The sequence below is a fragment of the Cyprinodon variegatus genome, unplaced genomic scaffold, assembly GCF_000732505.1.
Source record: "Cyprinodon variegatus isolate N-32 unplaced genomic scaffold, C_variegatus-1.0 Scaffold222, whole genome shotgun sequence".
In the NCBI taxonomy this organism is placed as follows: domain Eukaryota; kingdom Metazoa; phylum Chordata; class Actinopteri; order Cyprinodontiformes; family Cyprinodontidae; genus Cyprinodon; species Cyprinodon variegatus.
Window position 1 is genome coordinate 408,852 of NW_015150675.1, and position 14,317 is coordinate 423,168.

The window sequence follows — 14,317 nt, forward strand, 5'->3', positions numbered from 1 at the left end:
TATATATATGGGTGCTTGTTGATGGTTTTAAATTATTTTTAAGAGCATATAAATTAGTTACTCATTCCTGTATAAACCCTGTCTATTTATGAAGTAAAAAATTGAGTATTTGACCATCTATTTTACGAAACAGGGTAGGTTTAGTTTCCCTAGTCGCCAATGGTTTCTTCTAATGAGAAACAATCTGTGGAGACACACAGATTAGGATTATGCAGCGAGACCTTCAGACCTTAAAGATTTAAAACTCTTTACCTAAACTAAAATGTCAAAATGTGCAAGGAAGCAGGTAAAGAGGATACAACAGTAAAAGTTTTTCCCTCAAGTATTTACTGTAGGTGGATAAGTAGGATAAGTAACTTCTGACAGTACATTTTTTAATAACGTATCTAAAATCTGGTGTGTGTGTTTTTTATTTTCCTATTAACTAAAATTCCAACTGATTTACATAATTTGAAGAAAATCAAATCAGCAACAAATGTATTGATTACCTGGATTTAATTTAGAGGGATTTTTTTGGGGTGGGCTTAACTGTACCATTTCTGACAGGAACCAAATTTGTTAAATCTATTGAAATACCATAAATGATTTAATTTTGCCCCTTTCTGCTTGCTGCAGGTATGGTTTTGGAGTGCTGGATGCTGGGCTGATGGTGCAGCAGGCTGCACGGTTCCACAGAGCTGCTCCACAGAGAAAGTGCAAACAAGAGGTCACATTTAAGTCTCCCAGGTACAAAATCTTTGGATCTAACCCTTTAACTGCCTGGTCAACCAAATCAATGAACACTTGCTCTGAGAAATGCTGGTCAGAAAATGGCATTATGGTGTCCAGCTTAATTCACACGCTCATCAGTTGCTGGTTAAATCTGCAGGGCTTTCATGATAATAATGATTAACATTATTATTTTTGCAGACTTTTCTCTGCTAGAGGTCAAGTGAGCATCAACATTGAATCTGATGCCTGCCAGGGGACGGCCAATGAAGTCAATACGCTGGAGCATGTGCAGGTAAGGTTCTTCTCAGTATGTCTTAGTCTCCTCTGATATAAAGTATGATGGAGATGATCAAAATTTGAATGTAAAGTACTTCTCTCATAAGAGTTTATGTTTAAAATTTCCTACATTATGAATTTGCAACAGCAAATCTGCTACTGAGTTATCAAATTACCTCTTCCTTTCTTAAAATGATTTAGCCCACCCATTAAAATTGTCTTTACTGGCGTGCAGGTGGTGCAGTGGTTAGCATGCCCGACCCCTGTACAGAGGTCTACGACCTCGATGCAGTCAACCCGGGTTCGAATCTGACCTGTTGTCCTTTGCAGCATGTCTCTCCCCTTCTCTCACACCCTCTGTCTTGTCAGCCTACTGTCGAATAAATGAGCCACGAGTGCCATAAAAACTCAAAAAAGGAAATAATTGTCCCTACTTAACAGTAATCGCTATCTTTTATAACTTACTGCAAATTTAAAATAATATTAACAATTACCCTCCCTTTTCAGAGGCATATGCCAGTATTGGGTATTGCAGGCCGACAACGACCTCAAAGACTCCCCATTACTATGGGCTGGACCTGTTTTGGGGTTCAATTTGTATGTTTTCTAAGCCATCCCCAGGCTTTTGTTTGTGCCACTCTATACGCCTGGCACTCAACGCTTCTCGAGACATTTTGAATTGAGAAAGCTTCCTGGATGAGAAGCGAAAAATCTTCAAACTTAGAAAACAAAGTCCATTGGTTTGTTTTTTAATTTTTTAAACTTTTTTGGAATGACTATGACCTTGATGACTGTGAATCTTCCCCGGTTGAGATTGTCGCCTGCAGGAGCTTTGACCTTCTATACTTTGGCATTCTCTTAGAGAGCCAGACATTTTCTCCGAGGACTTCCACAAACCTGTAGCCTGATAAACCAGACAAAATGTGAGATGAAAGGTGTTATTTAGTCTGGCCCTGATGAATGAAACATCGCACTATTGTTGATGAGAACAACCCGTTGTTTTTCAAACTATTTCTGTGCCTATTGGCCAACGCTCTGACCAATGAGCCCAACTGACTGTGACTCGGTAAGCGTGATAGAAAGCTGGTGGGGGAGTGTAAACAAGCAGCGTGTTGGTAAAACAAAAAATGAATGATCATAGAGCCTCTTCTTGTTCACGTTTGAACAAAAACCCCAAGTCTATCCTTCCAAAACTAATTCCAAAGCTGCGTCAAAAATCGCCATCAGAGCCAGCGGTCCTTCAGACACGACTATGCCGAGAAAGGGCCGCTGCAGACGGTCTAGCCTTGGCTGTTGTTAGCCTCGGAGCTCCACTGGTTGCCGCGGTCCTCATCTTCAGAAATAGATTTTTTACTTACGAATTAAATCGGTAAATGGACCATATAGTGACGCTTTAAAGTATAATATTCTCACCTCAAATGATCTTAAAATGTATTTTATTGAACAACAGCAACAGAAAACTTTTTACTTTCAATGGAGCTCCATTGAAAGTTGCTGCTGCCCCAGTGCATGCTACTGTTCGATAGTTGTTGCCATCTTCCTTATTGTGCTTTCTCCAGCGTCATGCAGCTTTGTCATCATGCCCTCAAAACCCCGCCCACTTTGCATAAAAACTCAAAACATATCTCTGCGTTGTGATTGGCCTGCCAGTTCTAGGGCCAGGGGCATTGTTCGAGGCTAGACCCACTCGCAGGCAAAAATGATTTTGGCCGCTGGTGGGTGGGACTAGTTTACTAGTCTACCAAACCTGACTTAAGCATGACAGTGGCTCATTCCTGAGCCATTGCCATGCTTCACTGAAGAAATTATCTTTTCAGCATTTTCTTCATTCTCCAAATATACGGATCCATCAAAAACTCAGTTTCTATTCATCCCTGCACATGGTGGGGTCCCTAAAACCTCTCTGGTTTATTTATATAGCTGTAAACAAACCACTGCTCACCAGCTTTTTGCTTTTCTAAATCTAGGAGTTTAGACGTCGCTCCACTTGGTGTCCAGTATAGGCCTTATTGTAGAAACTAAAACTATAACTATCTTTGCTTATCTGTGTCCAATGTAATGACATTTTCTCTGATTTTTTCTTGGCCAATCCTCTTGACTCTGCAGCACTTCTGGTATTTTCAGTGTTGTTTCAAGAGCATCCTACTAAATCCTACTAAAAAAGACGCCTCGTTGTATCATGTGTCTGAAGCCACATCTGAGTCTATAATGTGTGTTCTGTCAAAGTAGCACCAGGACGCTCCGCTCCAAATCTGCTGCATACTCACCTTAATTTTCAGGAGAAGGCATTTTCTGACATTTTTCCTTGGTGTAATTATGTCAGGGCCCTGGGACACACAGCGTTTGATCTAATGATGTGACTGAAACATGTGTATTGTTTTATTTAAAAGGCTTTTTCCCAGCTCTGAACGTATCACCTCACTTCATTCATGTTGCCCCGTGTTTCCTATTTATTCTAAATGTATTTCACTACATTAAAAAAGGTATCTTCGCATCCCATTACAAATGAGATAATAGCGTATAATGCATGTATTGGATCCATTTTCATAAACAGGCTCTTACCACAACAATCACTTTATGTAAACCCACTCTGTATTGTTAAGTATAGTTAGTGTATGTTTTTTATGATATTGTATCCCACTTTTTATCAAACAATAAGCAATCCTTGTCTCGGGGGTTGCGTGGTAAAGTTGAAACATAGACTATGACAGATTCTAGGCCCAGACTACAGCATAGGCATTGGCCTAGGTTTTAAGTCAAACATTAATTCAAATATCGGAGCAAACTGGAGCGGAGCAAAATCCTTGCTCTGGCCTTTGAATGGAAAACCGCTCCGCGTTCCACCATATTTCTTCCGCTCCGCTCAGATGCTCTGTCAGACAGCTGAATAATTTTAACACTACAGCAAACAATAAAGTGGGATTTTGTGTTAAATTTTAGTAAAATACTTGTTTTATTTCATTCATTAAAATTTCTAAACTGTTCTTGACTGATTTGTTTATTACCAATAAAACAATTAAGCAGTAAAGGTTGGAGAATTGTAGGTGCCAAGACGTTCTTTGCACAGTTTCGACAAATGAAATATAAAAGTGAAATCAGTGAAGTTTAAACGGCCAAGCAGATGGATTTTGTTCTCTTTGACAGTTTTTCTTTTATCTAGCCAGTAGGCTTAGATAAGCTGACCTGATGCAGCTCCTGTGAGAATGATATGGTAGATAAGATCAGATTGGTATCATCTGTCTCTTCATCCAAATCTCAGCTAGAAATGAAAATATAAGTTGGTTTTCTAACTTTTTACTTTAAAAAAAAAAACAGGTGTATTTAACCCTCAAATGTTCTGATATGTTCTTACAGTTTCTTGCAAAACTATTCACGCCCCTTGACAGTTTTTCCCTTTTTTTAATTTTTTTTCTATCACAACAAACAATACATTTATGCGTAAAAACAACAAAAAATTGTGTATTTGTTAATGTGAAAGTATGTTGACGTGTGCCAGCGTACTTCAGTGTGTTTCGGCATACTTGAGTGTGAAGTCATTCATCCATCCATCCATCTTCGGTCACGCTTATCCCAAGCGGGGTCAGGAGGTGTGCTGGTGCTTATCTCCAGCTGTCTACTGGTGAGATCTACCCTGGACGGGTTGTCAGTCCATCGCAGGGCAACACAGAGACAAACAGGACAAACAACCATTCACACTCACACCTAAGGAAAATTTAGAGAAGCCAATTAACCAAACAGTCATGATTTCGGACTGTCAGGGGAAGCCGGAGAACCCGGAGAGAAACCACACATGCTCAGGGAGAACATGCATACCCCATGCAGAGAGACCCCAGGCCAGGATTCAAACCCAGAACCTTCTGGCTGCAAGGCAGCAGTGCTACCCACTCGGCATGTTTTGTATAAGTTATGATTAGCGTCAAGTCATAACTTATACAAAATGTATCCATAATTTATCCATTTTTGCATTTTTTTCGTATGTCAGGCATACACTGTCTAAATCATCAACATGTAACAGGGGCTTTAGATAGTATGGAATTTTCTAAGTTTAAAATATTCAAAAGCAAACTTTATAATAATAAAAAAACAGCTCTAGTATGTTCCAGTAGTTCCAGTCCAGTCGATTGATACCGCTTAATACACAGCATGCAAACGGCGACCTCGATGTGTGAAAAATGTAACAAGAGATATATAATTTTTGAAGTGATTATGAGTGTTTATGTATCAGTAACAGTAATTTTTAAATGAATAGAAAAATTACAACATATTAGGGCCAACTTGTTCCACTAGTTGCAGATCCCATTCTTTCTACTAATGCTCCACTTTCCATTTGCCCTTGAAAACATGCAAATCCAGCAGAATCAGTTTCAAATTCAAACTTCTGGCTTGAAGGGAGGCATGAAGATGTCATACAAATTGTTTTCGAGTTTCTCTGTCATGCGCTGTATCTCAGAATAGAGGAGATGAAGGGAAAAAAAAAAAGAATCCCACGGTGATGTGTAATGTGTTGGCAGTGTCATTTGCAGAAAAATGGCAAAACTGTGTTTTCTTGAGCACCGCCACATACATGCAAATGTGTTTATATTTGATTGTGACAGCAGGCATACGTGTCTGTTGGTGCACATTTGAGTTTGAGTGAGTTATCGGTGTTTGTGAGTTTGTGTACTTGTGAAATAGCGGCGAGAGAGAGAGAGACACAGAGAGAGAGGGAGAGAGAGAGTGTCAGCATGGAAATTGAAAAGGCTTCATCTTTGCAGCTCTGCTCCCTGGCAGAAAGCGTGGGTCAGGCCATCGCTGCGAGGTGTGATTGATGGACGTGTTGCCGTGGTAACATGCCGTAAACAGAACCGGGCTGTCAGTCTTTTTGCAGCTTGGCGGCTCTCTCCTCGATGTGCCATTGTCACACCAGATGTGCTGCTTGTGATGAACAGGGACAGGGCGGGTGTTTACCGGGTTGTTGTTGGGTTTGGTGGGGTGGGGGTAGGAATGGAGGGGGGGTTGCTTATCTAAATAATTTAGCTAATATTCCCCTCAGCTGTTTCTGGATTATTTTTCTCCCTCTTCTTCTCTCTCTACCTGCTTGTTTCCGTGCATCCTTTTAGGGGAGGGGGGCGGTTATGGACAGATCATTGCCATGTCCATCTGTTTGGCACGTACAGCATGACAGACAAGAGCAGCTGGATTTGGTTATAAATTCACTAACAGAGAGCACCGTAGTAATTCCTTGCTCTGGTTTCAAAATTACTGCGGTTTGGAAGCGATATAGTTTGTGTGACCTTAAGCCATCCCACTGGTTGTGTACCAGATGTGTCTATTGGCATTGACTGAAACGAAAAGGACTGAGGATTTGTCTTAATCGTACAAGGATGAGATGATAACCTTGTCTAGGGAGGATGCAAAAAAAACTAACTTGACTTATTGTGTGAGGTGTTCTTGTATGTCTAAAAAAAGTTAAATTAAATTTATTTTGTCTGCTTTGAAAATAAAACTAAAAGCTTACAAATGGAGGTTCAACTATGCAACATGCAATTTATACAGAGCAAAGGCAGTAAACTGTAAAAAAACAACCTCCAACATTTTGAATATTCAGGTTTGTTTGCATAAACGCGTTTGGGTGAGCACCATTATTATGTGTCATTTGTAAAAATGAGCTAACACCACTGGGTAAGGGACACGTTTCCTGTACATAAATCACTACAAAATTGTCATTTAGCAAATATAAAGCAATGCTTCAAATGCTTTATATAAATATGGGATTCTGTTACTGCAGTTACTCAAGTAATTCTTTAAAAATATATACTTTTAGAAGTACTCTGCACTACACTTTTAAATTGTACGTGTAATATCCTATGCCTAAGTAAAACATTTGTTTATCTGTCAAGGTTGTTAGATGTTGTGGTGGACCCAAATGCAGAGTAGAAGAGGCAGGGATGATTTCTTGCAGAATTTAATGAAAAAGTAAAAATACAGAATCCATTGTCCAAAAGCGATCAACAAGAAACGAAAGAACCAAAACACTAGGAAACACTAGGGAGGAATGAACCTAAAGAATGACAAGGATCCAGCAATGAGTAGCTGAACAGGATGTGTATATAATGGAGACAGAAACAAGGGAGCAGGTTTAGACAAAGGTAACTAGAAGGAGCCAAGGGATAAGAAAAGGACACCAGGGGGGAGGCAAAACTAAGAATACAAAAAAAAACAATGATGGAAATCTTGAGAACCCAAAAAGTAAAAACTTAACAGAAACAAAGGGTCCAGAAAGTAAGACCATAACATTAATTCATCGATTGTGAGTAACTTTACCAAACAACGAAAATGCATGTTTTAAAAAAAAAAGTACTTAATGGATATCACAGTTGAGGTTCATGTCAAAATGAGTATTTTTTTGTAAAAGTTATGGCAGATTATGCATATGATTTGGAGGACATATGTTTGGCACTGAAAATCAAATCTGGCTATTCTGATCCATCTTTAAAGGCTATTTAAAACCAAATAAAGCAATGTCCAATTTAACCACTGTGGTATTTATACTTTTCAAACTGAATTGCTTTTTTAAACAGTTAAAGTCCTATTAAGCACCATTCTCAGCATGGGTTTCACACCTTAAGATCACCAGTTACAGCACTGCCTCCTGCTTCCATTTACTGTGTAAAAATAAGCCTTGGCTACTTTGCAAATTACCATTCAATGTAAAAATAAATGCAATTGAAGGGCTAATAAAAGAGCACACTGGATTTATTTTAAGACACTAAAAGGGTGCTTTGTTTTAGGGAGGAAGTAACCCTTAGCTTTACCTTAGCTTTTTCATTTCTGATAAAGTTTTGTTCAATCAAAACTGTCATATTTCTGCAAACTCTTCAAAGTTTAAGTGTTGCTAAAGTCTCTGGGAGCTTCTGCTTATCTTAACTTCTGAGAGCTTGAATCTATCTGTATTATTGTCTGTCTCTTTAAAACCTAATAAACAGTGGAAGGGGTTCACTTTTTAGATCAGATGAGAGGTTGTGCTTCTTCATAGGATAATAACTCAACATGTTTATGACTCGTCCTCTTTCAGCAAATGCTTTATTCATGCTTCTCTACTCCCCAGGTGAGAGTGAGCCTTACTGCACCGTGTCGAGGTGACCTGTCCATAAGTCTGGAGTCTCCCGGTGGAACCGTTTCTCTGCTGCTGGACACTCGGCCCAATGACGACTCGGCCGCTGGCCTGAAGAACTGGACCCTGATGACGCTGCACTGCTGGGGAGAGCAGCCCAGAGGCCTGTGGACCCTTAAGGTCAGAGGATAAGTGCTGCCCTCAGTTTTGCTGACTTAAATGTCTGGAACAGCCTTACTAGTCAGTTTTCAAGATAGATTTAGGATATCACTATATCACCACTGTTAGCTCTGAACTGAAAGTGTTGATTTAGTGATGAATATGAAAAGCATCAACACTTGAATTATTTTATTAAAACTGGTACACGAAGAAACTATTTTCTGTTTTTATTCTAAACAATAAAAGAAACTCTTATTATGGTCTTATGTCTTCATCAGTAACAGTTCACTACAGTTGCTTTAGTCATTTACAGGTATGTCAAGATTTTACAAAATAAGTGCTTTGAAACGAGTTCAGTTGAAGTTAGAATTCTGCTAGACAGTGGGTCAGGATGAAAATGGATTATAAATTTAGTGATTATTTATATTGTCTTTAGGACACTTATTAATTACAGAAAGGTTTCCAAAGTCTTTTCCCAGACATTGATGTTGCTAGCTTGATAAAAAAAAACAAAAAAAAACACAAAAGTGGAAGTAAAACTGTTAAAGAAAGAAAAAGCAGATCTAACAATAGTCTCTTTGGCTTTCTCTTAACTACTTTTTTCTTCAGTGTAATGGCATACGTACCTTAAAAAAAATCATAATACTGCCACCATCACATGGTCTGATTCCCCTGCTTTACAGGTCCAATCTCCATCCCAGGATATGAAGTGAAAATTCTGACAAAATGCAACATCATAGTAAATACTCATACAACAACTTTTTATTTAAAAAAACACACACGAGTGTGGGTAGCACTGCTGCCTTGCACCAAGGGGGTTCCGGGTTTGATTCCTGGCCCGGGGTCTTTTGCATGTTCTGCATGGGTTCTCTCTGGGTACTTTGGCTTCCTCAGCCAGTCCAAAAACATTGACTGTTAGTTTAATTGGCTTCTCTAAAATTCTCCTTAGGAGTGAGTTTGTGCTGAATGGTTTGTTTGTCTCTGTGTTGCCCTGCGATGTGGTGACCTGTCCAGGGTGTCCTGACCTCCTCTTGCCCATTGACAGCTGGATATAGGCACACGCACCCATCTCAACCCCTGCTGGGATAAAGCGTGATAGAAAATGGATGGACACACACGTGAACTGCTCTCCACAAGCATTTAAAAAAAAAAAAATGTTTTTTTTCAGATTTATTACCGTCAGCCCGCCAATATATTCAAACCATGAGTCCATGTTTCTTCTCTGCACTTTCTTGCTTTTTATGCTCTTGTAGATTCTCTCCTACTCTTTTTGTTCCCAGTGTTTTATTGTCATTACACTGTCACAAGTACAGAGCAATGAAATGAACTCTCTGCATTTAACCCATCCCCTTGGGGAGCAGTGGGCTGCCATTGTGCAGCGCCTTGGGAGCAATGTGGGGTTAAGGGTCTTGGGCAGGGACCCAGAGCGGCAGTCTGTGGGAGTGGGGCTCAAACTCAGAACATCTGGATTTCAAGCCCTAACCACTAGGTCACCACTCCCCATAGGGGACCTGTTTCTGTCGCTCATGTCAGATTTTGTCCCTTTGATGCTGGAACCAACCTGTGAAAGTAGAATGCCAGTTAATGAACCCGCCTGTTAGGAAACTAGGTACTTTTCAAGAAATCCCACCTCTACCGCCTCTAGTTAGGGCTAGAAATGCTAGCTAAACATCTAGCTAGCTAAACATCTAGCTAGCTAAACATCTTCATTTAAATAAAAAACAAGCAACGAGACCGGACCAATGCTTTCATGATTGGGGAGCTCATGGCTCCTTAATCTGCATAACACATTCAAAGTAAGCATGGCGAGTAGTTTGTATCTGTGATTTAAAATAAAACGTCTAGTATATGTTGACCTGGTAATTATTGGCAATCCAGCCCCACCCTGGACTGCTAATAATAAAGGGAGCTAAAAGTGCCCAAAGTGCACTTGAATGTTATGCGGTTGCACTTTTTGCAGAATTCGGACTTCATATCAGAAACATTTGTTTCTTAATAGAAGCCTAAAGATTTTTTTGTGCAAAACTTAATTCAGCATGCATTATTTCTTGAAAGAAACTAAAGAACTGAGACTATAGCTTTCACACTGAAAACCCGGCTTTTTCAAAATCGGGTTGACCCGCTAACAATCAGCTTTAGACTCTTTTCCGATTTGACCGAAAAGCTGGGTTTAACCCCCTCCTGGCAAACTGTGTAAACACTGTCCCCCACCACTGAGTGGCTGATGACAGCATTACGCTGTTAATGAAGTCGTCAGTGCAACGGAAATCTGTGAAGTAAATAACGGAGAGCAACATTGACGGCAGCCAGAGTGCCTTTGAATGGTGAAACCTGGCGACGAATCTCCTTCTTTGCGGATCATAAGGAGCTCACAAATCTCTCTATTTTGCCAGTGCTGTGCCATGTTCCTCGAATACAAGCAGAGTTGTTTGGGCTTGTTATTTAACACGCATTCAGCACAATGTTGAGACATCCGTACGTTGCGCTCAAATTCATCACGTAATTTAGCGTATTAACCCGGGTCTGGTGTTCCCACTGCATGCCAATCAGAGCTGAGGCAATTTTAACACGGGTCGCATGCAGAGTCATTTGTTCCCACTGCCACTAAAAGCTGATTGTTCCTGGGTTTAAACTGATTTTTAAGCCAGTGGGAAAGAGGTCATTCAGAACTCTGGCCACATAAAAGCATTTAGGGGGGCTATTTGTAGCATTCATTTTTGACACCACACAACAGACCAGCACCAGATTTTTTATTAATAAAAATCTGAAAAGGGTGCTTTGTCTTTCTATTAACTCTACTTTACTCCCATACCACATGATATAATATAGTTTAATCAAATATCTCTAAAGCCACCTGATTAAATTCTTGTTGAAAAAGCCTGTTGAGACAAGCCAGGTAGAAGTCGGTGCTTTGCTCAAGTAACACCAGAGTTGATCTCTCTGATCACTCAATCACTCAATTCACTTGTTAACTATCACTGCACATAACCCTTAACATTACAAATATAGAAGGAATTAACTTTGGGGCTGTTTTCTTTAGCATCTTTAGCATGGAGAGGGATGCTGGTTAGAATTGATGAGGAGATGAAATAAGCTGAATCCAGGACAACCCTGCAAGTTGTTTGAGGCTACAAAATACTTTAGAAAAGGATGGAGGTTCACCTTCTAACAGGATAACATCCTTAAATGCATCTATCTCTTGTCTATGCCCACTTATCCTTGCAGGATTATGCAGAGGCTGTATCCAATGTCAAGTGGTCATTGGGAGAGATGCACGGTATAGCTTGGATAAGGTTCTAGTCCATTATAGGACTCAACATACAGCCAGAGATACAAAAGAATGGTTTCGATCAAAGCAAATTCATGTTAAATGCTTGGCATAATTCCAGTAAAGAACATTTGAAGGTATTTGAAATATGCAGTTGAGAGATACTCTGACTGAAAAATGAGCAGACAAAATCATCCTTCTGCAGATTTGCAAAACATTCTGTCTTTAAAGTAAAAGGGATATTCATATTTAAATGTCAAATCATTCTGGCTTAAACGTGTATATAAATATACTCTTTATCAGATGATATTGTCCAAAAAGTTAGAAAATGTCTATTTTTAAAAAAGCCTGTCTTAAAATCTGTGTTGTTGTTTTTTTTTTTCGTTATCTTATGCAGGCCAGTTAGTTATACATCAGCTTGTACACCTAAATTCGTCCAATCACACATCAACGGTCATCTGTCAATCAAACAGCCGTTTCCCTACAACTTATAATATAATGCAGGTCTTAGTGGAGGTTAATCATATAGATCGGAGGTCTTCAACAGGGGTTCGCGATCCCTAAGGGGTCTACAGAGGTACTGCAATTTTTTCCACTAACTGAAATGTCTTTAAATCTACATTAACATGAATTCAACACACTGTAATAAACAGATAAATGGAGGCAGAAGATGTCTTTCAGTCATCAATGCACACATTCAGCGACACACAGGAGCTCTTTCAAGCTGGGCACCGTTTCATTCACAACACCTGTCCCATCAACCAGGAATCAGAATCAGAAATACTTTAATATTCCCAGGGAGTAATTACTTTTGTAATATTACTCCATCTGTAATAGAGTGACTATAGGACCAGTTCTATATAACACAATTTCATGCTATATATAAAATTAGGGGGTCCCTGCTCCATCTCGCCATCAGTTTAGGGGTCCTTGGCCTGGAAAACATTAAAGACCCCTGGTATAGATCCTAATGAAAGACACCAAATTCTCTGATGATATAAGAAGGTATTAAACGTGTTTTCAAGGCAAGTAAAAAAACTTCTCCATTGTGTCTGGTGACAACTCCCAAAAGTCTTCTTGGAAAATTGTCTCTCATGATATAGAAATGATTTCTGATGCTTCACATTGTCCTCTGCCAGTTGTTGCGGCGTACAGAAGTTTAAAAATAGCCCAGCCCAGCTCAGCTCAGCCTGCTTCAGTTCATTTTGCAATAGCAAAGTGAATCATCCTCTACTTTCATCTCCGAGCTTCAGCCAAGCAAGGCAATCTTCATTTTCCTTCCTGCTCTCTTCTCTTCCTTTTTTTTTTTTTGTGTCTCTCATAGATGTGCTGATGTTTGATATGGAGGAAGGAGCTAAAATGGAAGGGAAATTAGGACTGGGAGGTTAAGTAACCTTGGTTGGGTTTGACAGACACAATGCTGTCTGATTACAATCCACTTTCACAGACGGCAGCTCTGAGGTCATTTACTATATATATATGTGGGTGGTATCTGATGTAGTGGAAGGAAGGGAGGGAGGTTACTGTGTAGGTATGTAGCGCCGGTTTATATGTGTGCAAATAGGCATCAGTCCTTGTAAACAGTAGGAGGCTTGCTTAATAAAAAAGTGTGAAGATGAAAGACACCCACCTTCTGTCCTCCATCACCTACCTCTTCCTGCAAACACGTGCGCTCGCTCTTTCCCTCCATCTCTACCTCTCTGTGTCTTGTCTTAAGTCGTCCTGTAGATTTACTGTCCCCTCTGTGACCAATTACCAGCGCCTGGTGTGTCGCAGGGATGGGAAGGAGGCACCGTGCAGCCGAGCTGCATAACAGCCTCACTGCTCATTATGGGTGGGCCGAGATGAGTCGGCGCAATGCTCGCAAAAAACGAATTAACGGTCGCGTCTGATGTGCAGCAACATTTGGACAAACTCACTGTTAACTATACACATTCAAACTGATTAGAGTCTCTGAGAAATGCTTTTACCTCTACTGTACATCTAAAAATAGAGGAGTGCACTAGTTTTTCTTTTTATTAACACATTTTCTACTGCGGGCAAAGAGTTAGATTAGCAGAAATGCCAATTAAATCTACAAGGATACATAAAGCAAGGGTAAAGGTAGGTAGTATAACAGTAAAGGGTAAACCATAAAATGTGTGGCCAGGATTGAGACTTTAACAGGACTATCAGCTAGATTAAAGTTTTAACACTCAAGGGCAGCAGAGGATGGGCATGAGAAGAGGGGGGCTTAAAGACAGGAAGGTGTACATCTGGAAAGAGTCTATATTGATTTGCCAAATGGTGGCGATTGTCAAAGAGTGCAATGGTTGGGTTGGAATAAAAAAAAAAAAGAGAGAGAGACGGAAGTGGAAATAAAGTGAATGTTATGGCTTCAGGCTCATGACCTTCCAGCTCTGTGAAGGAGACAGGACCGCGAGGCTGAAAAAACCCTCTCTGTGTCTCTTCTGATGATGTCTGCTCTCCCCCGCCATCTGCAGCGCCTCAGCTCCGCTCAGTGCTTTCACAGCTGATGAGAGACAATGCTTAAGGTAGTTTTTCAAAAGATAGATGTTTAAGCTTTCCTCCCAGGCCATTTAGAAAAATGCTGTAAAAATTTTATTTCTAGTAAAACCATATAGATTGTTGTTGTTTATGGCTGCATGATAAGGTTGTTTCTCGCATCGTCACCTCTTTTGCTGCCTCTTCAAGGTAAGTCTTTATTTAGCTCCATCCATCTTGTCATTTAGTCTGAAGAGTTACCTTGTGTCTGTTGGTGAATAGGTAACCCCACAGCATGATGCTGCCAGCACTATGCTGCGTTGAGG

General features: G+C 40.0%; 1 protein-coding gene across 1 annotated transcript in view; it reads left to right on the forward strand.

Moving 5' to 3' along the window:
- Window positions 1-14,317, forward strand: part of LOC107088562 (neuroendocrine convertase 2-like) — a 319,033-nt gene that overhangs the window by 270,159 nt on the left and 34,557 nt on the right. The window contains exons 15-17 of the mRNA XM_015380822.1: window positions 616-726; window positions 910-1,003; window positions 8,075-8,260. Of these exons, the coding sequence (XP_015236308.1) occupies window positions 616-726; window positions 910-1,003; window positions 8,075-8,260 (391 nt within the window). The remainder of the gene's footprint in view (window positions 1-615; window positions 727-909; window positions 1,004-8,074; window positions 8,261-14,317) is intronic.